At 28.9% G+C, this 27,115-nt stretch overlaps 2 protein-coding genes across 2 annotated transcripts in view; one reads left to right on the top strand and one right to left on the bottom strand.

The window, feature by feature from the left end:
• The window catches only part of LOC107440520 (sarcoplasmic calcium-binding protein 1-like), a 127,930-nt gene extending 108,627 nt beyond the window's left edge, over positions 1 to 19,303 (top strand). The window contains exons 5-7 of the mRNA XM_016053474.3: positions 8,460 to 8,589; positions 9,048 to 9,151; positions 15,462 to 19,303. Coding sequence (XP_015908960.1) covers positions 8,460 to 8,589; positions 9,048 to 9,151; positions 15,462 to 15,590 — 363 coding nt within the window. The 3' untranslated portion in view covers positions 15,591 to 19,303. The remainder of the gene's footprint in view (positions 1 to 8,459; positions 8,590 to 9,047; positions 9,152 to 15,461) is intronic.
• A 2,065-nt stretch (positions 19,304 to 21,368) lies between these two features.
• Positions 21,369 to 27,060, bottom strand: LOC107440521 (zinc finger protein 665). The gene has a single exon (XM_071182437.1). It carries the CDS (start codon positions 26,989 to 26,991, stop codon positions 25,513 to 25,515), a length of 1,479 nt encoding a protein of 492 aa, XP_071038538.1. The 5' UTR covers positions 26,992 to 27,060; the 3' UTR covers positions 21,369 to 25,512.
• Positions 27,061 to 27,115: the final 55 nt, after the last annotated feature.

Raw genomic sequence — 27,115 nt, 5'->3', positions numbered from 1 at the left:
TTTTTAATAACTAACTTTTATTTCTTCTTCTTCCTCCGTCAATAAGGCAGTTATGAGTGTTTTTATTCCTATAATCCGCAATGGTGGTTTTTTAGTTTCAATATCGTTTTCGGTTTTTCCTGGCATAGATATTAATTTGCATCTCTAATGTGTGTACTTTTTTGATGCTAAAGATTTTAAAACTGCATACTATGGTAGTCATAATGTAACATTCTAAATAATAAAATAAGGATAGAGGCTATAGATGAAATTTGATAAATACAAAACTAAGCACATCACTCATTTTTTGAACGATTTGAATCAATCGAACCCGAGTATTAAAAGCGAAATTAATGCTCATTCCTTAGTTTATAGCTCTCTATTTCTGTAATAAATTACAAGTTTTTCCTTGTTTCTTTTTTTTAAGATTAAAGATAGTTTTTTTAATGAAGTAAGAAAAGCCATATTCATATAAAAAAAATTCGGTTTTAATTTCAAAATTGTTCATTTATATTTTATTTTTTAACTAATTTCTAAACTTTTGAATTGAGTGATTCGAATAAAAAACTGACCATTCCCTTTTTAATTTTAATTCTAAAATAAACTACCATTTTCAACAAAAACTATTTAAACTAAGTACTGAAAAAAGTCCTTTAAAAAGCATCATTTTTATTATAATGAGACGAAATTACCTCAATTCACTGTATTTTTGTGTAAAGCGTGCTATTAAAAATCATTTTAATTGCTTTTGATGTAATTTACGAATTTTCGTAACGATGCTATCTTAATGGTTTGAAGGTTTAACTTTAAGCATGCTAATTAATAAATACAGGCAATATTTAAGGTCACAAAACCATACATACAAATGTATTTTCTCTAAATAAACATACATTTTTCTTAATTGATTCTGACTCTCCAAACTTAGACTCTTAGCCAAAATCTGTATGATATGGTATCAATAGCTTAGAGAGCAGTAGAAAGTTTGAACTCCTCCTTTATGTTGTTTTTCCTTTTGGCCTATTTTGTAATATATTTGGNTTCTTGGTGTGTCGATTTTTTTGTTATAGAGTGTATTTTAAAGCACGTCACCGCTGTGCATTATTAATGATGTTATAAAAAGTAAGGTATTCCAGCAATAGCCCGGCTTAGGTCCCGTAAGTTTAGGATCGATAATTTCACGACAAACTGCATGATCAGCCTGGTCAGCACTGAGCACAGGGGGCATTAACACTAGGAATAACCTTCTTCTTAACTCTATGAGTAATAGTAAAGCAAAGCTTTCTTTCATCAGTCCTGTGGAAGCCAGAGACGGGGAAGTTTGGGCCAGAAATTTCATTACCAAATGGCATAATTGTGACACTGCGGTCAGCAATGTGCACAAATCACCTTTACTTCCCAGACCAGCTGGTACCCAACGATTTGATGCTGGCTGGATTTCAAGTCCCCACTGGTGATCCAACCAATGTCTTTCACCGTGACAGTTCAGTGCGTTAAGGTTGTTTTTTGAAGGCTCCGTCGTCATATGAAATGATGCTTTTTGTGAATAATATGCTATTTTTATAACTGTTGTGAGTTTGCAACAGTTATTCAGGGCTGTTGGGCCAAGTTTAGCCTATCTGAATCCGGCGCTGTATGTGCTTATTTTGAAACTTGCGCAAAACGCCATTATGGGGAATAGCCAGAGAAATATGTGAAAATGAAAAGCGTTTGTGGTCTAATTTTTCAATATTTAAAAACTTTCTCCAATGCTATATTATCTGGGATCATAAAAATTTTCAAAAACTGAGAATAACCCTGTGGTTTTTCATAATTTTCATCAAAGCAGAATTATGTCACTAAATTGGCGATTTTTAAAAAAAATAATAACTTTTAAAATATTTAAGTTATTTGTTTGCTTCAAAGGTCAGAAAATTTTTCACGCCAAAAATTATAGATACAGTTTGAAATAATCGCATTGCTTCAAGTGTAAGGCACTTAAACTGAAGCTTCTTTATTTCCTTGAAGTCAGATCTTCGAAAAACAACATTAACCACTGTGCCATCATTGCGCAGTCCTATAATAAAGTTACATATTAAACACACTTCTGAAAACAATGAAGATTTTAGGTTAGTTTTAGTTAAAAATTCATTTTTTTTAAAACCATTTGTCCTATAATAGGACTAGTACAACTCTCGCATGAGCATAAATAGCATGTGCGACAAGACGTGTTCAAAAACCTTCAAGTTTTGATAACATTATTGAAATCTGAATCTTTTTTAAATTCATTTAACTTGTAATGAATTGAAAATTGCTTTTAAATACTCTAATTTATTAAATAAAATTAGAAAATCGTGAGAATTCTACAAAGAATTTATTTCTTCCTGAATATTTAATAATCACACAAAATTTAATCAACATTCACAAGTGTTCTGAATAACCTTTGATGGTAATGCATGAAAATGGTTTTAAATCGTTTAATCATTCGGAGTGATCGAAGTAATATATCATTTCAATTTCAAAGCGACAGTCAAAAATATAATCTTAAGACAAAATGGCCTTTAAAACGTGTTTATCTCCAATATCGCCCCGTATCGATAATTGATTCTTCGTGGAATGCTCCCTATTATTCGATTAAAGAGATTCAAAGAATTTTGTGTCAGCCAATAATTTAAAATGTCATTAATATGTAAACGGTAAACTGATTGATAACAGCAGACGATAATGAAATCTTTATCAATCTTATTTAAATCAGATTATAAATGACTTAAAGTTGTTGCTAAGTTAATGTATAGAAAAACTATCCATTCATATTTTCTCTGAGAAATATGCTGTAACCCGCTTAAATTGTTTCGCAAAGACTTTCAAATTGAAAATTAGGAAACATTAGGAAACATCATCATTTCTAGAATAGTTTCTTCGAACGTTTACGTCTTACTTTCTCAACTTTAAAATTTTATTTGTGAATTTACGTTTAATTTAAATATGTTTCCCTAACTGCAATTTCAAATAGTTTGCATGGATAAACTCTTTAGACACAAATTATTCGATAACTGTATGTTGTACAAAACTTGGAAACTAATTTTAACATATTACCGGAATATTTACGTATTACTTATATACTAGTCTGGTTGATGAAACGTTGAACTCGTGTTCGTAAGAACGAGAGTTCAAATCTAGCCGGCCGAAGAATCCCCACGTATTAAATGATGTGCGGTGCACGTTAAATCTATAGGGGTCACAAAGTTCTTCAAGTTTCCATAACAACTCAATACTTCTGTGGGTACTAAATTGGAGATTGATCGTTCTATGGTTCAGGTCGAATTTTCGATCTGCGGTTGGATAAGTGTGTGAATCAGTCCTCCCTATGAAACTGGTTGTGACGTATATGTGTGGGAAGTCCTATTCCTGGCCATAGATGGCGCCACTGAAAAACAAGAAGCACACCCTCTGCCTTAAAAATCGCCTTTATTAATTAATATGTACTCAGTCGATTCATTGTCTAGAACAGTTTGGCATTCGATTGAATGACTAATACTGTTTAGGAAAAATATGAACAACAATACCAGCACACAGACCTGTACTAGATCCTTTAGGATCTTACACGTTAACAGCTGAGGATCGAATCTTTAATTGAAGGGAGGATAATTAATAAACACAATTATTTTTCGTTAGAAATTTCGGTTTGACCTTCCGCATTTCCGGGCACTGCGACATTTGTCCCTCCCACCCCCGAGCTTTAACTTCATCACATATAAATTTACCATGTGTATCCGCACTATTAGAAATGATTCGGACAATAACAATTTATTTAATTGTTATTTGACCATATTCAAACAGAAAAGTCAAACAACCATAAGTAAAAAGTTATTCAAACTGTTAACTGTAACTGTGAGAAAGACCGTTTATCAACTATTTTCATCTGATATGGTAAAACAACCAGAATTTTATCGCACTTAGTTCCTTGCAGCTAGGTACATATTATAGCCGAAATGGTTAAATTGTCAATCTCATGTCCGACAGACCCAGAGTTGAGAAAATATTCCCTCCATTCTCTTCAACACATGAAGAGTTTCCATTGTTCCTGCACTGTCCAATTTATGACGCTGGACTATTAGAATAGGATACATTAATTCACGCATAGGTTACAACTCCATAAATCTGCTTACCACAAAAAAGTCTTGTTTTTCTCATCTCTTACAATCGGTGAAACAACCAGATATACAAATTAAATACACGATTCCTTTGATAAACCCTAACTCGACTACTACATAACTCCAATGTCCATTACCTAATGAAAAGCCTAGGTCCAGCTAAATTTCTTTTTTGCGGTTTTGAACCCATGCTAATTGTAAATGGTTAATAAAAACAGGAATACAAGACAATATGGGTTATTTTTAAGTATACTAGTTGCTAACGGTTTCACAACCGTAAACTAAAAAAATGTACTTTACCGTAAACTTTATGGTTAAATGGATGGACGGACTGCTGCCGGTTATTTTACTGTTTTAGAATGAAAATTTTCTGTCGAGTCTGGTTTCCATAGAGTTCACACGCATACCCGGTCTTATCCCACTAATGGGTAATTTGACTTTTTTCTAAAAAAAAACATTTATAAGAGAAGTAGCACATCTGAGACTTTTCTGGACTGATATACTGTACACAAGTAAACAATGAATATCCTAATGAAATTTGACCATTTCTTAATAGAATAGTTTAGCTCCAACCGTTCTTCTAACCTTAGCTTCCAGATCTTACCCCATTTTCCCCTAAGCGCACAATAACGATTAATTCGATATTTTGATTGACATAAAACCATATATAGTAACATATTAGTAAGACCATATTAAAATCATGTTTTATTTGTAGAATTTGTAATTTCACCGTAACATATGCTTTTGTAAGTTAAATACTTACATAATTAAATTACCCAAGCCAAAACAAAAATATTATTGAACTTCGTTCAACTTGAGTTGTTAAGAAAAGTAATACAATTGTATGACAGTACTTTAAAAACATGAAGACATAAGAAAAATATAAATAATGCTTAAAAAATACATTAGCACTTTAAATGACTATTTCATATGCAACACCAAGTTATGATATTGTAATGAAGTAGACGATTGATTAAATACTTTGATGAAAAAAATGCTAAATGGTTGATCAAAAAAACAACGAAAATTATTAAATGATTAAACCAGTTATCCTATAAAACATTTGCAAATTTCTCATTTGTCATTCTATAAATTATCTAGGCAATTTGTTAAATATTAACCAATTTCATACTTTTTCAGTCAAACTTAGACATTCTATAGATACCTGGATTTCGTACATTTACAGTATTATAAACCAGTTATCGTATAGAACACTTGTAAATTTCTCATTTGTCATTCTATAAATTACCTAGGCAATTTGTTAAATATTAACCAATTTCATACTTTTTCAGTCAAACTTAGACATTCCATAGATACCTGGATTTCGTACATTTACTGTATTATATATCTTAAGTTTTTTTTCTTTTAATTAGTATATCAAGAAAATTTACAAATCATAAAACAAGCTCAATTGAAGTTATTGAATATTAAACTTAATATAATTAATATAAGAATGGTATTTAAATAAAACAATGACATCAACATTTTTATAAGTTAGTTCTGTAAATATATTAGTAGTTTCAATAAATGTTTATCTATAAAACAAACGATACCATCCGACTATACCTTTAAAAAATATTTTTATTATTTCCCATATCATCAAAAAACGTATATTTTTATTTCTCTTTGTTTCAGAAATATACTATATATGAGGGAAAAGGAAAATACAATGTAGAACTTCATGATAAGAATAAGAAAGTAATGCACGATCTCTGGACAGAAATGTCAGAACTAGCTGATTATAACAGGGTTTGTATCTTTTTTAATCCTTTTCACTTTGTTCAAAGCTACTAATTGCTCATGTGCAAAAATTATTCTTATTATTAAAAATTATTGTATCTTTTTTAATCCTTTTCACTTTGTTCAAAGCTACCAATTGCTCATGTGCAAAAATTATTTTTATTGTTAAAAATTATTGTATCTTTTTTAATCCTTTTCACTTTGTTCGAAGCTACTAATTGCTCATCTGCAAAAATTATTTTTATTATTAAAAATTATTGTTTTTTTTTAATCCTTTTCACTTTGTTCACAGCTACTAATTGCTCATGTGCAAAAATTATTTTTATTATTAAAAATTATTGCATCTTTTTTAATCCTTTTCACTTTGTTCAAAGCTACTAATTGCTCATCTGCAAAAATTATGCTTTTAAAAAAAGAAAAGAAAACCTAGAATAACAGGAAGAAAATAAAAAGTGCATGTATATAAGTGATTACTCAAATGAAAAGTGAACAAAATTCAGTTACGATAGTATTTTGCGTAATAGAAGAAGTTAATAGGGGTGTAATAAAAATTTTTTGTAATTGATTATCCAAGTCATGTGAGACCCTTTAAAGTGAATGCAAAGTCACGTTAAGACAGGCATTTAGGATTAATCAATTAGAATGATTTTTAGGGGCCGAAGTTAATTTACCGTTCCTATATTCAGCCAAAGAGCAACACAGCTATCAAGAGTTATGATTCTTTGATTATTACAAATCATTTCTTCAACAACAGCAAAAGATTCAAGGGAGATTGTGTATCGTTTGTCCTGGGATTTCGCACATCCGATATTCATTAACGCTGTTCCCGAAAACTTTAGCTTTATTTGTTTACATCCTTCTGTCCTGATCAGTGATCGCTATATAGTGAAAAATGTCCTCATTATACTCACTTTCTGAAACTGTAATCTTACTACTACTGTTCTGGTTGCATGCATCTCGGGATGGCTTTACATTTACGTTAAATGCTCTTATGTTAGCTGGTTAATTAGTTATACGTAATTTGCTGTGCACTCCTCTGACCCTCATTTTCAAGATTGATTCGTCGCTGTTCTGTTATCACCACTGTATTTCAAAAGCTATCACTCGTGTCCACTTATTATTTCTCCAAGTTTTTTAAACACTAATTGTACAAGATGTTTCATAATGATCGCCCGTAATATATATTCAGCTCCAAGTCAAAAGTGAAGTCCAAACAATATACATATTTGGAATAACAAATTAACATTTAAGCTAAGAAAAGACTAGGGATTTGAAACACTAAAATTAGATTACTTGAAATTCAAACACGTTTTTAATAACTAACTTTTATTTCCTCTCTTTCTCCGTCAAAAAGGCTGTTTCGGGTGTTTTTATTCCTATATATGGTGGTTTATTAGTTTCAATATTGTTTTCGGTTTTTCCTGGCATAGATATTAATTTGCATCTCTAATGTGTGTACTTTTTTGATGCTAAAGATTTTAAAACTGCATACTATGGTAGTCATAATGTAACATTCTAAATAATAAAATAAGGATAGAGGCTATAGATGAAATTTGATAAATACAAAACTAAGCACATCACTCATTTTTTGAACGATTTGAATCAATCGAACCCGAGTATTAAAAGCGAAATTAATGCTCATTCCTTAGTTTATAGCTCTCTATTTCTGTAATAAATTACAAGTTTTTCCTTGTTTCTTTTTTTTAAGATTAAAGATAGTTTTTTTAATGAAGTAAGAAAAGCCATATTCATATAAAAAAAATTCGGTTTTAATTTCAAAATTGTTCATTTATATTTTATTTTTTAACTAATTTCTAAACTTTTGAATTGAGTGATTCGAATAAAAAACTGACCATTCCCTTTTTAATTTTAATTCTAAAATAAACTACCATTTTCAACAAAAACTATTTAAACTAAGTACTGAAAAAAGTCCTTTAAAAAGCATCATTTTTATTATAATGAGACGAAATTACCTCAATTCACTGTATTTTTGTGTAAAGCGTGCTATTAAAAATCATTTTAATTGCTTTTGATGTAATTTACGAATTTTCGTAACGATGCTATCTTAATGGTTTGAAGGTTTAACTTTAAGCATGCTAATTAATAAATACAGGCAATATTTAAGGTCACAAAACCATACATACAAATGTATTTTCTCTAAATAAACATACATTTTTCTTAATTGATTCTGACTCTCCAAACTTAGACTCTTAGCCAAAATCTGTATGATATGGTATCAATAGCTTAGAGAGCAGTAGAAAGTTTGGACTCCTCCTTTTTGTTGTTTTTCCTTTTGGCCTATTTTGTAATATATTTGGAACTACTTAAGCGTGAAAAACTACAAATCAATGTTTTCAGAATTTGCCAGCTATGGCGTTGGACACTCTAGATTCCTTCCCGCTTTTACTTCTTGATGCAACTCGATATATCCTGCGGCTTTTTTTTTTTTCTGAGTTTTTTTACTCTTTCCTCTGACAGAGAAACTGCATATTACAAAAACAACCGATCTGCTTTACGAGCCATTTGTGTTTATAAACGATGATTTATCTTTTTGTTTTAAGATTTACATTTATTAAAAAAAAAATACCTGCTTTTAATTTGACTTTTCAGGATGGCAACGTCACTGTGGAAGAGTTCAAGCAAGGCGTCCAAGGCGTGTGCATGGGCAAGACGTTCGAACAATTTCCACAATCCCTTAAACATGCTATCAACTGCAAGTTCCATGCTACTGACGTCAATTGTATGAAAATTTAATTCCATCTTAATTTCAATAATTCTAATCTCATTTATTATACATTATCTATCTTAATTTCAATCATTCTAATCTTATTTATTATACATTAATTGCATTTTAACTTCCTAAGATGAGCTATTTATTACACATCATAAAAGTGTGGCTTGCTAGCCACAATCGAACAATAGTTTCAATCGAACAAAACTTATATTTACTTTTAGATTTTAAAATTCGGAAATAAAATGTAAGAAAATCACTTTGCAGTTGCTAATTGCATTTTTAATAAATTAGTTGAAGTTGTAGTTAATTACAAAAAATGTAGTTTAACAACCACTGAGCTTATATTCATTACTGACGCTAGCAGTTGAATTAAGCATATTATCTGTAAAGATTTCATTAAATAAAAGAGTATAAATTCATTTGAAAGAGAAAAAAAAAAGAAAACATTCTATTTTCTTTTACAGGTGATGGCCTTGTATCTTTAGAAGAATTCCGATTGGACTGCGTGAACCGCAGTGCTTTCCAGGATATAAAAGAAATAGATGACTGTTACGACAAACTTGTAAATGTAAGGAAACTTTACAACTTCTTTCTAAGAAAATTATTTTAAAAATTTAAAAATTGTGTTTCCTTAAATTTTCATTTTAATACTTATCGTTAATTTAAAAATCCTAGAACTTTTAGGAAGTTAAGTTTTTAAATACCTTAAGAATATATTCAAAAGAGTTAGCTTAGAGCTAGCAAAACAAAAGTCTCTTTTAAAGTTAAAAAAAAAAAAAAATTTAAAAACCTCCATTTACTAATACAAAATGTCAATCCAAAGATATAAGGCTGAAGACAATCAGAGTAGAAATTCAAGCAAGGTTTACGCAGCGTGTGCAAAAGATTTTAGAACATCTTCTAATTAGGCTTGACGACCAGAAATAGAGTTTTTAAAACTATTTTTGAAATTAGCGGACACAATTTCTCGAAAAGTAATGCACAGATCTTATTTAAATTTTTCACACTCTAGCACATTTCCTCTATAGATTGATGACAGAGTAAAAAATTTCTGTTAAAGTACAGAGAGAATTTCTGGTTAAATTACGTAAGTATATTGCTCAAACACCTATAACTGAGTTTCTCTTTAACGAAAATACAAAAAATATAAGGTTTTTTTTCCAGTGCATTTCTTTATAAGGATTTTCCACAAGTTATTTTAATATATTACTATTTATTTGATATGTAAGTAGTTGCCCATTCATTGTGGTGCATTCGGTCTTCATCTATCACTGCTTCGGCCGAAGTTCGATACCCCGTGCTAAGAGCTAGGGGTGTTTGATTGTCCTCGATTGCGCTGCAGCGGTTTGGAAGCAGCTCCAATGTAACATGGCTGGCCGTTTCACAAACGGTAAAGAATTAAATGTTTAAGAGCCGGAAATTACTTCACAGAGTTTAACTTACTTGAAATACTTAACTTACTTGTTTATAAAAAAAAATTCTTGGTATGATTATAGTCTTCACCTTCCTCCGCTTTGGCTGCAGATCAATTCACGGAGCTAAAAGCTAGATGTGCATTTTTTATGAACGTATTTCGACTGTGTCCACCTATCTAAACAAGCATTTCAAGCTGTATTTTTTTTCTCAAACTTGCATTTTCAACTGTGTCCATTTTCGTAAATCCGCATTTCAAGCTGTGTCAATTTTCGTAAACACGCATTTCGGACTTCGGTCTGTCTGTATTTTATTAAACACGCATTTCGAGCTGTACCCATTTTCTTAAACACGCTTTTTGACCTGGTTCCATTTTCATAAATTCGTATTTCAAGCTGCTCCAATTTTTAAACCCAAATTTCGAGCTGTGTTCATTTTTATAACACGCATTTTAAGCTGTGTCTGCTTACATAAACATGCATTTCGGGCTGTCTCCATTTTCTTAAACACGCACATCAAAATGTGTCCATTTTTTTACGACATGCATTTCGAGCTGTTTCTATTATCGTAAATACGCATTTCAAGCTTTTTCCCACTTCGTAAACACTGATTTCAAGATATGTTCATTCTATTGAAAACGCACTTCAAGATTTGTCTTATTTTCTTAAACTAACTCGTATTTTAAGCTGTGTCCATATTTTAAGTACGCTTTTCAAGCTGTGTTCATTTTATTAAACTCTTGCATTTCAAGATTTTTCCCAATTTCTTAAACTCGTATTTCAAGCTGTGTCCAAGATTTTCTCATCTTCTTAAATTCATATATTTCAAGCTGCTTCCATTTTTAAATACGCATTTCAAGCTGTATCTATTTTCGTAAACACACATTTCAAGCTGCGTTCTTTTACTGAAACATGCATTTCGAGCTGTGTCCAGATTTAAAAACTCTCCAACGATGTAGTAATTATTTCACAACAATATAACAGAAAATGTTTCGATATAGATACTTTAAATTTTCCTGTCATGAAACAAATTCTCAAAATAAATTGATAACATGGTTACATATCATTATATTTTATTTGATTACATATTTTTGTAATTACATATTTTTTTTCAATTGTATATTTTGACATTTGTATTCATTATTAATACTTTTAAATACCATCATTTATTTAATAAAAAGTTTCGTTCGCGTGGCAAATATCTTCACGTGAAAAGAGTATTGTAATTCAAACTTTTTTTTCAAAAAAAATTATCTTCAAATTATCTTTTCTCACGGAATCAACTATATAGTAAAATGGATATTGATGAATATTCACTACCATTTGTAAACATGCAGTGCTTTATTTCAATTCTAAACATCATTATCCTGCTCTTAATGTGAGTCATTAACGAAGTATTTATAGAAATGCTGCATTCTCTAGAATAAAAAATAGAAAGGAGTGGAAAAAGAACAATCCTTCTACCCCATCTAAAGAAAAGAAAGAGAAAAAACGAAAAGAAATTCCTGTGTTCTTCTTCAACAAAGGCTGCAATTATCAACAGTCACTATTAACAGTTGCTTCCCCGCATTGTTTATCACAAACATTTGTTAACTACAATCATTGTTTTTTCTCACGAAAAAGAAACTGAAACTCGAAATTCTTAAACTAAACATTTTTTTCAAGTCAAGAATTAAAGAGTGTTACTGGTTTTATTTTTAAATCTAACCTTCACCTCGGTAATAAATTGTAGCAGTTTTCTTTGAATCTGATACTCACAAAGGAACTAATCGCTTCGGAAATAATCATGTTTAATGTTATAAAAATGTTAGCATAAATACTAAATGTCACTGGTCTGCAAATATATTTGGATTGACATTGATTTACATAGAAACATAAAAAATTTGTTTCTAAAAATTATATTTTCATGGAAAACTAACTTGTTTAAATCAATTTGAATGAGACAATGTTCAAGATTTACATTCAACTATATTACATGTTTCTAAACCAGATTATATCAAAATTCTCAAAACGTCGTTTAACATGTTTATCTAAAAAAGATATTTTTTGACATAATTTTAAACGGTCTTAGTCCAGGCGTGATTTCGTCGACTAACAAGAAAAAAATAGCTGATTTAAAAAAAAAAATAGCTGATTTAAAAAAAAAATGCTAATTACAGAAAAACGCACTAGTAAAAATTGCTAGTAATGTCAAATAGTCTGGATTTTCGATAATTTTTTTTTCTTTTCATTTTTTACATTATTTTTCAAAATCCGATATTTTTAATACGATATTATTATGAAAAGTGAATTTGGAATTAGAGTTATCACTTATTGACGCCTTTGCGTAACAATTCCATCGCTAATCTCCATCTTTTCCAATGATTTTTTCAATATTTATTAATCGCTTTTTCAGCGATCGCTATTTGATTGTTCAAATTCGGTATTTTTAAAACGATAATATTGTAACACCCAAAGTTTGAATTTGAGTAATCACTTTTTGATGCGCATGATTCAAGGCTATTCTGCCGTTAATTCGTGACGTTTTTTATTTTATTTTATAACCGTCGTTGAACAGTCGACCCAATTTCATGGGTTTACGACTACTTCCGTTCAACTCCGTAGCCTTGTAATTTTGAACCAATCCAGAAGACAAGGAAACTCCTGGATCAGTACCCCCAGAGGTTTTGATTTGTTGTGGGAACATGGAGGACTTTGAGACTCGACAGATTTAACGTGCATCAGTCACCATTTACTACACGGGGAGTCTTCGGCCGGCGAGGATCGAACCCACGACCTCTTGGATATGGGCCCAGCGCCCTACCGACCAGGCTATCCCGGCCCCGTGACGTTTTTTTAATAGTTTTTTCGACAAGTTATTTTTCCTTTTTACGGCATTTTTACATGGTCATCCAAATTCCGATATTTTAAGTATGCTATTACGCCAGGTGAATTCATAATTTTGAGCAATCACTTTTGACTCGCTCAATTCGTGTCTATGCCGTCGCAAATCAACGTGATTTTCCAATCGTTATCTCGGCATTTATTACAGTTATCTTACTTCCGGTCAAATGATTTCCACATCGTTTTTAAAATCTTGATGTTTTAAATACGATATTATTACTACTAACGTATTCGGGATCGCGCATTTGGAATTTCATAGGAGTATAAATATTTACCATTCAGTGATCGTTTTATTGAAATAAGTCCTGCAGCGATGATTATGCTGAATTTCTGCAACAGAAAATATAATGCGATACCGCTTTGCTTGTATGAATCTTAGTTTTGCGAGTAATTATTTTTTAACACTAGCGAATTTTGCTGCTGATTTTGAAAAATGAAATTATGTCGTACGTTTACACGAAACTTCAATTATTGTTTAAACTAAGTATTAAACCAGGGATGGCGAACCAATGGCACGCGTGCCATTTATGGCACGCGACAAAATATTTTGGGCACGCCACCGATCACAATTGTTATTGCACTATGAATTGTTATTACACAAATGTTATTACACTATGAACCATATGTAAAAATTAAATTAAAATTCACAAAAACAAACAAAATAATAAACAATTATTAATAAAAAAATTAACAATTAATGCTAAAAAAACGATTAATAAGCATAAAAAAACAAGCTAACAATAAATATCTAGCAAAAAAATCAACAGTCCTGCTTAAACAAATATCTTACAACTTAATATAAGTTATTTGTCCTTTAATCTGCAATAACAGAAGTCCCTCTGATGTTACTTTAAGTTTAATTACGCGTATAACTGAGACATTGCAAAATGTATTTTCCTTTCAATGTAAATAAAGAATTTTGAGTTGATAGTATTTAGTATTATTATTTTCCCAATAATCATGAAGTCAAAATTATTTAACGGCACGTCCGTGATTTCATTAAACAATTTTTTAGAAAAAATGGCACGTTGGTGTATAAAGGTTCGCCACCCCTGTATTAAACACTATCGATACGTTTACACGAAATGAAATTCCGGTCTTCTTCAACTAAGACAGGATTATTTATCACAAATGTTTGCTTATAACAGTCATTGTTTATACGCACGGAAAAAAGAAACTGAAACTCTTAAATTCAACGATTTTACTTTTTGGTACTGAAGTTCTGCCAGAATAAAAAGAGTATCCTAGGTTTTAATTTTAAACTCGACCTCGGTAATTTGTAACAATAATCTTCAAATCTGAGTTAAAGTTATTTACAAAAAACATCTATCAAAAATCGTTTTATTCGAAATAAATTAAATAAAATAACGTACAGCGTGCAAAAATTAAACATGACACTTGAACATTTGGTCTAATAATCGCATTTTCACGTGGTAGACTGCAATTCGAATGATTTCAGGATCTAACATTAACTATGCTAATTAATTTAGGCCGACAATAATTTAAGAAACGAAATCAAATATAAAAGCTTACTTTTCTGAATAAACATACTTTTCTTATCGGATTCAAATTCTTAAACTGCTAAACATGGCGAATAGCCACAATTTGGAAAAATCAGGTCCCAATATTCAGAATAGGTCAGGGTTCAAAACATTATCCAATGGGAAATCGGGTTTCAATATATTATCTAACCAAGGATTTGAGATATTGATACAATCCTAGAATTTCGTTGCTCCGTTATGCAGTTCCATCATCATATAAATACCCCATTAAGGATTTTTTTTTTAATTTATTTTTTTATAAAAATACTTAAATTTATAAACATTTCATGTCTTGTTTCTAATTTTAATGCAGACAGTTTTTCTTTAGGTAGAATATTATTTTTCCTTGCCGTATTACAATGAGTGACCCATAAAAATAAAAGAAGATTTCTGGGACATATACATCCCAAGTTGATAAGATAAGGTTGTTTTTATTGTTTTCATATAATAAACTTTCAAAATCATCCAAATTATTATTTTAAAAAAACGTAAAAGGATAAAAATAATACTTATATCATGTTTGCTTTTTCTTCAATTAATTTCCTCACGAAATGATGCATAAATCTGCACAAACATGTCATTCCTTCAAAGCTATGTCGCCTTCTCAGTTGTAAAAGTCCTGCTAACCATCCAAATAGAATGTAGGAAGTTTATAAGACTGTAATGTCCAAATTTAAAGTTAAAATCGGAGCTATTTAGACCAAAAGTCCACATCGGACATATATGAGAGTAAGATTCGAAAAGGTTAAATTTATAAATATTTGTTCTATGATGTTTTACGTCTATGTTTCTTGTTACGAACTATTTGAAACATGGAAAATAAATGTTCCGCCACATTTGATTATTTTCGCACGTGTCAAACCGATTATAGAAGGATTTCGCCAATTTCTTTTCAATTTTAAAACAGGTTTGCCAAGATATATAGATTAGAAACCACAGATATGGAATAATGAAACGGAAAAACTAAATGTTGCCTTTGGAATTAAATGAGTTTACTTCTTTCTCTAATTATTTAGCCATTTTTTTAATTTATTTATCTTAGGATGCAGACAAGGCAGCTGGCGGCATTAATCAAGCCCGTTATCAAGAATTATACGCCCAATTCATTGGATCACCAGAATCTGACGTTCCCGGATGTTACCTCTTCGGACCACTCACCGTTTTTGAATGAATCAATTCCTACACTCTAATCAAGACAACATAATTTCACTGAAAAACAAATTATTTAATTCTACGCCCTGCAATTTCATGGTTATCAATATGTTCTATCAATGTATCTTTGTATCAGGATGTCAATGTGCTTCATACAAAGCCATTTCGAAGAGACCAGAAGTGGCTTTTAATGTGGACTTTGTGTTCTGTGCTGAAAGTGTGAACATAAAATATGAATATAACATAAAATATGAATATCCCAAATGTAAACGTTTAGAAAATGTGTTCGTGTGTCAAGAGATGTGTTTTTATGTGTTATATTACTGAAACCTACTAATTTGTAGACTTCAAATGAACCTTATTAAAATATATCTAATTGTGATGCAGTACTAATTTATTTTAATATGTTTATATTTGAATAACATTATTAAAAAACTTAAAAGTTGCTAAAATTTTTATCCTTCGATTCAGGTGCAAGTTGGTATTTAATAAATTTATAAAAATAGTCTAAAGAGTAGTCGATATTTAACAAACATCTATAACTTAAAACAAAATTTAATTACTTTTTAATTTTAAATTTTATTAAACAGAATTATTTATTTCTGATTATATGTAATGCTCATGGTAGCACTAGTGTCAATTGTTAAAATCATTGAATACTATTGCCAAAATTGCATAATTCGCTAATAAAATATATCTAGTTAAGATACAAATTTATTTTTAATACGTTCATATTTGAATACGTTAATAAATAACTTAACCTAACTAAAAATTTCTTTCCTTCGACTCAAGAACATGTTAGTATGTAACAAATCATTAAAAGTAGTCCAAAAAATAGTTGATATTAGACAAATTCCTTTAAACTTCAACGAAATTTAAAAAAAAAATATCCATACATTTCTAATTATATGCAATTTCTATGATAGCACTTATATCAATGATTAAAATCAATATTTAATACTATAGCCAATAATACACATTTAAATGATAAAATATATTTAATTGAGATTCAGAACTAATTTGTTTTCTTTATGTATATGTTTGAATAACGTTATTAAATAGTTTTAATTTTCAACATTCTGTACAAGTTGATATTGCATAAATTCATTGAAATAGTCCAAAGCATAGACGATATTTAACAATTTCTTTTAGTCTCAAGACAAATTTTTTTTAAAAAATGTGTTCATTTAGGAATATATGTAATGTCAATGATAGCACTTTTGTCAGTTGTTAAAATACTATTGACAATATTGCACATTTCGTTATTATATCAAAGATCTGTTTTGCAGAAGTGATTTATATTTGTTAGTGTGTATATTTGTATAACGTTATAATTCATTTCAAACAATATGTAATGTAATATGATACCACATATATCAATTGTTGACTATTATGGAGAAGAAAAAAATCTATTTACAGTTATTCGAAATTAAAAAAATTATAAAATACTTATCTCAGATTTAAATAAAGTATATATCTATATAAATATGAGTTTTAAACAGACTTTTAAATAATGTGCTTTCTGAGCTAGCCATAAGTATCTACTGCCTTGCTTCTAACAAGAAATAAGCATTTAAAGCAGAGCTCTAAAATTACTGAATTTAGAATAGAATTTGTACTATTTTAACAGCAAAATATATATTCTATAAGTGAATTAAAAAAAAAACGTTATGTATATTTATACTAAAAAGTAGTAAATTTTTGCAGTATTATATATCCAGTAATTAGACATATTTAAATAACGTTACTAATTGTATTAATTATATTTATGCTCCACAGAGCTATAATCTTGCACGCAACGCGGCTTTATACTTCGCGATCGTGGTCGAATAAGTGCATAGTTATACTTAGACCAGAATTGCTTAGCTAGTATAGTTATATGCTTGTCATAATAGCTGCTAAAAGCCTATGAAATAAATTTTAGAGAAAGCCTAGTAAAGAGTTTAAAACAGAGTTACTAATAATTCAGTAAATGCGTCCTGAGAAACGGTTTAGTTATAAATTTGTTTTTCTATTTGATATGATATGCAAGCGTAGGAAATACTATTTAACTTTTAAAAAAACAATCCATATTATAATTTTTTTTATTTTATCTTGAAGTAAATCTAAAAGACAACTATGAAAAAAAATCGTTTTATGTGAGTTTTGTAATTTATTTGTCTTTCTTAACGTCCAAGTTGCATTTCTTCAATTATTTTTTGTACTCAAATACTAAATTCCATGAAACTTGATTAACATCTGCTTAACTCATTATTGCTAAATTCCTATCTTTTTAATTATTTTTGTCATCTAATATTAAATGAATGAACTAGAAAATTACTAAAATAAAACTTGCTGTTTTACTTAACTCTTCTTAATAATAAACCATAAATTCACAAGTCTAATAATTCCAATTATTTTTAGTTCACCAATACCAAATAAAATGAATGAAAATACAATTGTAAAATTACTAAAAGATAATAGGGCAATTTTCGCTTATGCTCAACCTATTAGTCGCATTTTCCCAATTATTTTTATACACTAATATTAAATGCAATGAAATAAGCTGGCAAATACCTAAAAAATTATTGCTATTTTCTAACATTCTGTTCATTTATTATTCTCACATCGCATTTTCCCAATTATTTTTCATACACTAATATTAAAGGCAATCAAATAAGCTGGAAATATACTAAAAATCCTGCAATTTCCTAAGACCTGCTAATTTCTTTAATTCCAAAGTCGCTTTTTCCCAATGACATTAATACGCTAATATTAAATGCAGTGAAATAAAACTTAAAAATAACTAAAAATCCTGCAATTTCCTAAGATTTGCTTAATTTTTTAATTCCCAAGTCGCATTTTCCCAATTATTTTTTATACACTAACATAAAACGTTATAAAATCAATTACTAAAAAATTCTGTCTGAATATTTTCTAGAAATTTTATTTAAAGTTAAAAACCGTTACATAGATGCTTTATTCGTAATGAGCTATATAAACCAATCGCAGCAAAAGGGACGCCTTGATCGCTTATATTCGTATTTAAAAAATCTAGAACGAAAGTTGAATATTCTAATGAAAATATGAGTAAATATAACTGAATAATATTAATGACTAAAATAAATTTATGTAAATCAAAAATACAATTTTTACAAGCCTTAAATTTTTTGTCTTTAAATAGTGACAATACTGGGTCAATCAATGTAAACATTTTAGTACTTACTGTAGCATTTGTGTATTCTTCATGATATTTTATTATATAAATTTAAATCAATTGATATAATTTATGATAAATTATTATTAAAATAAAATTAGGAAGGTATTACTTTTACATGTACACGTAGTAAAGATCTACGTATAAAGTTCTAGTGGATTCAAAAAGGAAATTTTATGATATCTAAACATACTATAGCAAGAAAATTCGGTGAACAAATATTGTTTTGCAAAATTTATGGACGTGTGTTATGTATTTAAATATCTTTATTTAACGTTATCTTTTGACATAGTAGTCCAATGATACTGCAATGAGCTTGTAAACAAAGAGTTTAAGAACAGATATCCTATCTTCCTTTTTGATATATCATAAAGATAATGCAAAGTATATAACATATTGTGGTAAAATATATTTGGGAAATGTTGATTTCCTATGTGTAAATGTTTATTTCCTGTGTATGTGTTCTCTGTAATTCACAATGATTTTCATTCTTCATTTCTTGAAAAGAAGAGACGCAAATAAAATGTATTCGTGTACTCGTGGGTTTTTACTCATTGCACTTTTAGTTTGCAGCAGCCAAAAAAGCCAATTCGCAAATCTCCAAAGAATTTTAAGGTAAACTAAAGCAAAAAACGACGTGAATTAAGCACAAAGGAAAATATTTAAACGGACATACTATAGTTTCAATTCTATTAACAAGAACCTTCTTCAGTGTCTAAAACGTCCGAAGTAATAATAGTCAAAGAAAAAAAACGTCATAATCATTAGATATTTTGAAAAATTCCAATAGTTTATTTAATGATATTAGGAGTATCCAACCAACATATTTCTTCAGTGCCTAAACGTCCGAAGTAATAATAGTCAAATAATGAAAAAAAAAAAAAACGTCATAGTCATTAGATAGTCTGAAACGTTCTAATAGTTTATTTATTGATATTAGGAGTAATAAACCGTTTCCCAATATTTGGAAGTCCATTTTAATTTAATTTGTTGCCCCTGGGTATACACTAAATACCCTCACACCTGCTTATCTCCCCATTGTTATTTCCTTGTCCAAACTTGTTCCTATTAGTTTAACCATTTTACATGGGTTTGCCTCTTCTTTCCGGATTCGTGAGGCAACTACTCACTGCAGCCTTGGTTCCTCAGGGATGTTTCCCAGACCTCCGCCAATAGCCCATTGAACAGCTCTAGTGCGACGTAAATGAACTACAACAACAACACTGCAGCCTTGGTTCTTCTTATTTTTGTTGCAATTTGAGAACTACTCAAGCCTATTTCTTTAAAAGCTAAAAGTCTTCCTCGTAATTATTTTTAAACTATTGGTCCTATCAACTTGATTTTGGCATCATTCAATTCAACGTAAAAATGCATAGGAAATGCTACATCACTAGCCTAGAGATCATTATATTTTAAGCTTTCCATCCTTTTGATCCCATCTCCTACTCTGTAAATTTAAGATGGGATTATAACTCACCCAGGACATATTTCTAGTATCCATATTAATCATCCAAAGAAACTTTTTTGGTCGAAAATGTTTAAGTTTAAAAAATAGTTCTTCTGGACATAACTTACTTTCAGTGAAATTAGTATTTAATATATCTGAGCCCCTAAAATATTATTTGCAGATTTGCTTTAATAAAATACAAAATTGAACAGAGATTTCATAACTAAAAATTCATAAAATAAGCTATCATAACTAAAATTCAAATTGTATAACACCACTTTACAAAAATTTTATAGAAATTATGTACTCCAAAAAAATTGACGTGTAAATTTGTAAGATAGATACACTTTGAAAATGCAACATTTTAGTCAACTTTCAATTAAAAAAAAATTCAAATTTCATACCTAAAAAGAATTACAGCACCATTTTTCAAAAAATCCTTCGGATAATATATTTATGCTAAAAAAATATTGGTATAGATTTCACAAAAAAAACTTATGTTATTTCACTAAGGTAAAATTAGAACTCAAATTGTATAACACCATTTTACAAAAATTTCATAGAAATTATGTACTCCAAAAAACATCGTTACTGATGTGTAAATTTGAAAGATAGATACTCTTTGAAAATGCAACATTTTAGTCAACTTTTAATTAAAAAAAATTTCAATTTTAATACCTAAAAAGAATTACAGCACCATTTTGCAAAAAATCTTTCGGATAATATTTTTCTGCTAAAACAATATTGCTATGGAATTCTCAAAAAAACTTATGTTATTTAACTAAGGTAAAATTAGTACTATTTATAGAGAGGGGAGAAAACAATACTTTTAATATCAAATATTATTTAAAAAATTTTTTAAACAATTGGTTTCCATAGGTTTTTTTTTTTTTTGGAAAAAAGGGCTATTTAAAAAAATCNAAAAAAAGACTATAAAATTTTTAAAAAATCCCAAGAACTCTTCAAATGCTTTGGTAGTGAGTTTTGGGATAAAATCTTGATTTTACTAATAAAATTTGTTATGTAAAATGTAAAGCAAATGGTTACAGTATTAAATTTCGATTTCTGACTATATGACTATATTAGACCAATTTTTACAAGATTCTTCCATCAATGAACTTATTTATGTTATAAAAAGATTATTTACTAAAATGTAAACATTTTGCAACGATTTTATTGTACAAGTTTTTGAAGAAAAAAAGAAAATTAATTTTCTCTTAAAAAAGAGAATATAAACAATTTTACCATTAGTTTCTTGAAGGACAAGTTTATCATAAAAGACACTTATTAGATTAATGAAACAAAAAACCATTTTGGCACAAAAATAGGCAGCTATGTACATCCATACAATTAAATTATTTTAATAAACACATGCTATGAGCTTCTAGCAGAGTTTAATCTGAAATAATGCAGAGTTAACTTTGAGTCAAAAAATAAAATTTAGAAAGAAAAAAAAAGATTTTTCGGACTTTATGCCTTAAAGTATAACAGATTTCTGCCCCAAAATAATTACCAATTTAGCAACTTCAGGACATTGGTAAACAAGAAGGAAAAAATCCCAAACGAGGTATAAATCTAAATATTTCTAAAGGCACAACTCCTCCTGAGAAAACTTCTAAATATTGTTTTCATTTTTAGAAGTTTAAATATCATTTAGCTCCTTGGCATTTGCAGTTGGTGCAAACTAGTATAGATACAGAAATGTTTCTAAAATTACGATACATTGAAATCACCTACAGGGGGTGGACAAAATAATGGAAACACTTCCATACTATTACATTTTTTCATATTTCTAAAGAAATACTTAAAGAATCATTTTATAAACTCAGAAGTATTTAGATCATGCAATTTTTCATACTTATGAATGAAGTTTAAAGCTTTCAGAGACTTGAGGGACCAACAATAAATTACAAATGGAAAATAGTGTTTTTGAAGACCCTATGCCAAAAAAAGTAGCAATAAATTTGTAACTTTTAACAATTACTTTGATTATTTAATGCAATAATTGCACAAAATTTTGTAAGCCTAGTTTAAATATTTATAGAAACTTTTATAAAAAAAAATTTTTTATTGTTTTGTTTTTTGATATAATTTTCAAACAATTCAAAAAAATTAAACAAAATTTTTAAAGCAATTTAAAATTAATTGCAAAATTTTTGCTTTAAAATTTGAAAAAAATTCATTGAAAAAGGGCAAGAAAATTTTCCATTTTTTTCTTCATAATTTTGTAGTGAATTCCATTTAGTTGTTGCTGTTGTTACTTTACGTCGCACTAGAGCTGCACAATGGGCTATTGGCGACGGTGAATTCCATTTAGCAACTAATAAAAAAAAGTTCAATTTGAATATCTTAAAAATTTAAAAAGCTTCAAGCAATTTTCTAAGTAGTTTTTGAACTTATTAATATAAACTCAAAATCATAAGGGGTTTTCTACAAATATTATTTTGTATCATAAGCCAAAATTAAATACAAACGATAATACCTTATCAATAAACGTTCGTACACTAAAATATGATTGCATAAGGAAAGAAAACTTGTGAAAGAAATGATACTTTTATAGAAGATCGTTCCCAAGAATGCTGGTGTCATTTTTAATAAATCTTATTTAATAGCACAAATACAATTTTTGATTAATCCCTCATAATTTTGAGCTTTCTTTTTAAAAATATGAAAGTTATTTAAAAAATTGCTTAAAACTTTATTAATTTTTAAGCTATTCAAATTTGATTATTTTTATTAGTTGTCAAATTCAATTCACTATAAAATTAAGAAAAAACAAAATAAAATTTTTCTCGTGTTTGCACAATACAAAATAACTACTTTAATTACTCATATCTTGTACAGTTTCAAACAACTTTTTTTCAAATTTTAAAGCAATAATTTGGCACTCAATTTTAAGCTACTCCATAAGTTTTGTTTAATTTTATTAAATATTTTAAAGTTATGGCAAAAAAAAATTTAAGACAAAAAATAATAGTTTTTTTTTATTTTTATAAAAATGCCCAATGTCTAGGTAAATTTTTAAGTTACGTTTACGCAATTTTATGCAATTATTGCATAGAATAACCAAAATAATTGTTATAAGTTACAAAGTTATTGATAAATTTTTTGGCATAGGGTGTTCAAAAACACTATTTTCTGATTGTAACTTATTATTGGTCCTTCAAACCTCTAAAAGCTTTAAACTTCAACGATAAGAATGAGAAATCGCATATCCTAAACACTTCATATTATAAAATGATACTTTCAGTATTTTTTGAGGAAGATCAAAAAAGGTGTTAGCATAGATATGTTTCCATTATTTTGCCCCACCCCTGTATATAACAATAAATTAACCAGTGTATTTTTATCTAGTGACTGGTAGTATAACTTTCATTACAAAATATAAACGTAAATGATTTCCAAAATGATAGCGTATACTTTATCCTACATAGCCTAAAGTGAAAAACAATTTTAATAAAGCACAAATCAAGTTCCGAAATGGAGATACTATAATTTCACTTCCCTAAACAAGAACCTTCCTCAGTGTCTAGACAACAAATGACATTAGAAAAGTAAAGAGATTAACATGCATAAAATTGTTTAACCAAACAAGACAGAGAAACAAGTTTGAATAAGATAATAAAAAGAAGGGTAATACAGAACAGGTGTAAAGAGATTTCCCTCCAACCCCAGAAAGCTAAAGATTCCATACATTGAATATCCCATGCATTAGAATAGGTTTCCATACATTGAGAAAAGGGTGAAATACCAATGCAAGATCATTAATAAAAATACTAGAATTTTCACAATAAGGAATGACTCTTACAAATCAAGCTTGATAGATGAAGAGCAGCGTAGAATGACTTCAGCAAGAGGAAACTTAAACCAATGATTAGAATTCCAACTATGTAGGGTGATTGAAGATCGTTAATATCCCATCCATCTTTAATATCCCATCCTTTCAGAAAAATGATTTCTCCTTAATATGAATTACATGGTTTATTAATAAATGTCGTAGTTTAAAACTTTTATTACACTCATAACAAAACAGATTTTAACTCTGATGGAAGGAAGGATGAGCTTTCAATGCATCCATCGTCATGACACTAGTTTCTTTTTGCATATACTACAGAGAAAAAGCTTTTCTTTCAAGTTTTGACAAATACACGCATTTCTTAATTTGTTTCGTTATACATTTCAAAACAAAATAAATAGTTTCAAAAAAATTTCAACATATAAACTCGCTAAGTTCTTTGAAAAGGCATTTTGTAGAAAAACGCTACATTATAATATAGAATAGAACTCACTTATAATGGTCTTAGGTTTAACAAGATATAGGATTTTATGAGAAAAACAGAATCTTTTGGTGGTTTATATGTTAATTATGAGTTAAAGTGATTTCTTTTAATAAGGAATTTTTTTCCTGCTTTAATGAGGTAACTAACTTTGCAAGCATGATGCAATTTCAGAATTAATAAAAAAAAATTATTACAAAATTTAGAGCAGCTTTTTTTAAGTAATAAAAATTAAAAATGCATTAGCATTTTAAGGCAAAAATTAAATCTGCAAGCAATCTCTTTTGAATTTTTTATGTTTTATTTTTAACTATTGTCTTTACATTTTTAGATTTAGATACCTTTTCCATATTATCCAGGCTCCTTGCTAAATATGGGTCCTTCATCAGGTTCACTTTCAGAATGAACAATTAATGCATAATTGCTGAATGAGCATTAGGAAACACTCCACAATTAAAGTATTATTGCTCATTTACTTTAAAATATTAATGTGTTGTGAACAGGTGAAAAAAATAAGTTTTGTTTTTAATTTTTAGTGCCGACTCTGAATTTAGATCAAGAGAACATTAATCGGGAAGCTTGTTAAATACAGATCCTACTTTCTTATGTGAACTACCAGAATAAGCAATTAAGAGTAATAATGCATTATTACTCATTCACGAAGCACACTGCAATTTATGCATCATTGCTAATTCACCTTAAAATATTAATGCATTAGTGTTTTAAAGCAAAATTATTTTTATAAATAATTTGCAGTTAACTGTCTCTTTAATTTTTTTAACTATTTTTGAATTTTGATTAAGATTCTGTTTCCATATTACCAAGGCTCCTTGTTAAATAAGGGTCCTACTTCATTAGGTTCAGTTCTGGAAAAGGTGAATGACCAATTAAAGCATACCTATGGTTTAATGCATTGAATGTTTTAAAACAAACATTAAATCTGCAAAAAAATTCCATTAGTTGTTTTCTGATCCTCAATTTATTTGTTCTAACTTCAAATTTGTATCAAAAGTCCATTTGCTTAAAACTCAGGCTCCTCATTAAATGCGAGTTCTACTTTGACAGGTTTGTTTTCAGAATGAGCGATTAATGAGTGCCTTTTTAATGAGTGACTAGCCGTAAAACTTTTACCACAAAGTGTACATTCAAATGGTTTTTCCTGTGTATGAACAATACTATGTCTTTTTAATGAATGTACTAATTTAAAACTTTTGTTGCATACATCACACGAATAAGGTCGTAGGTCTGAATGCGATAAAGAATGAGTTTTTAATACATCCTTTGTCGCAAATCCCTTATTACATATGCTACAGAGAAAAGGTTTTACTTTGAGGTGGTGACGCATATGTATTGTCAAAATTTTTTTGCTATTATAACTTTTCTTACACACGTGACACATGTGCTTTAAGTTGGAATGACAAATAGAATGTTGTCTTAAACAACTATGTGTTTTGAAACTTTTTTTGCATGTTCCACAATAATAGGGTTTTTCTTCAGTATGGACAGTTAAATGCGCTTTTAATAGTCCCACACGTTTAAAACTTTTGCTACAAATATGACATTTATGAGGTTTTACTTCGCAATGAGCACTTTTAAAGTGCCTTATTAAAAAACTTTCAGTGGGATAACTTCTATTGCATATGTCACATGAAAATAGCTTTTCATTATGAACGTACTTATGTTCTTTGAATCTACTATATGTAGAGAAACTCTGGTCACATTGATCGCAAGAATATTTTTTAATTTCAAAGTGAGTATCTAAATGAACATTTAGACTTTCAAATCTGTTATAAGATTTACTACATACATGACAAGAAAATTGTTTCTCCTGAAAATGACAAGCATAATGTTTTTTTAGAGATCTTTCTAACGAAAAGCTTTTTTCACAGACATGACATTTATGAGGTTTTTCTTCGCTGTGAACAGAAGCATGATGTTTGTCAAAATATAGTTTATTGGAAAAAGACTTGAAGCAGATAGAACATATATGATTTTCTTTAACATGCGTAAGGGAATGCCCTTTTAAATGAGCTTGTGTAAGGAAACCTTTGTTGCACTCATTGCATCGGAAAGGTCTTATGTCAGAATGAATTGATTTAGAATGGTATCTTAATTGATCACATGTTCTGAAAGTTTTATCACATAAATTACATGAATATGGCTTTTCGAGAGTGTGAAGACGGTAGTGAACTTTTAAATCATTATGACGAGTATAACTTTTGTTACAAACAGTACAGGAAAAAACTTGTCTTTCTAAATGAGTTTTTGAATGTCTATTTAAAGAGCTCTTAAAACCAAAACATTTATCACAAATTGGACAAATAAATGATCTTTCTTTAGTGTGAACGACGTTATGCTCTCTTAAATTGGCCTGTGTTCTGAAACTTTTGTTGCACACACTACATGAATAAGGTTTTTCCCCACTGTGAATACGTGAATGCTTTATTAATTCCTTATTAGTCTTAAAACACTTATTACACGCAATACATTGATAGCTCATTTTTTTTATTTCTTAAAAATTATCTAAATTTTGCTTTCAATTGGAAATAGATTGTTGACATTGTTTTCATTTTTTGGGGAACAAAGTAAACGTCTATAACTGCTTATTTCTGTTACTTTGAATA

The sequence above is a fragment of the Parasteatoda tepidariorum genome, chromosome 6, assembly GCF_043381705.1.
Source record: "Parasteatoda tepidariorum isolate YZ-2023 chromosome 6, CAS_Ptep_4.0, whole genome shotgun sequence".
In the NCBI taxonomy this organism is placed as follows: Eukaryota; Metazoa; Arthropoda; class Arachnida; order Araneae; family Theridiidae; genus Parasteatoda; species Parasteatoda tepidariorum.
This window is presented reverse-complemented; position numbering and strand designations above follow the sequence as displayed.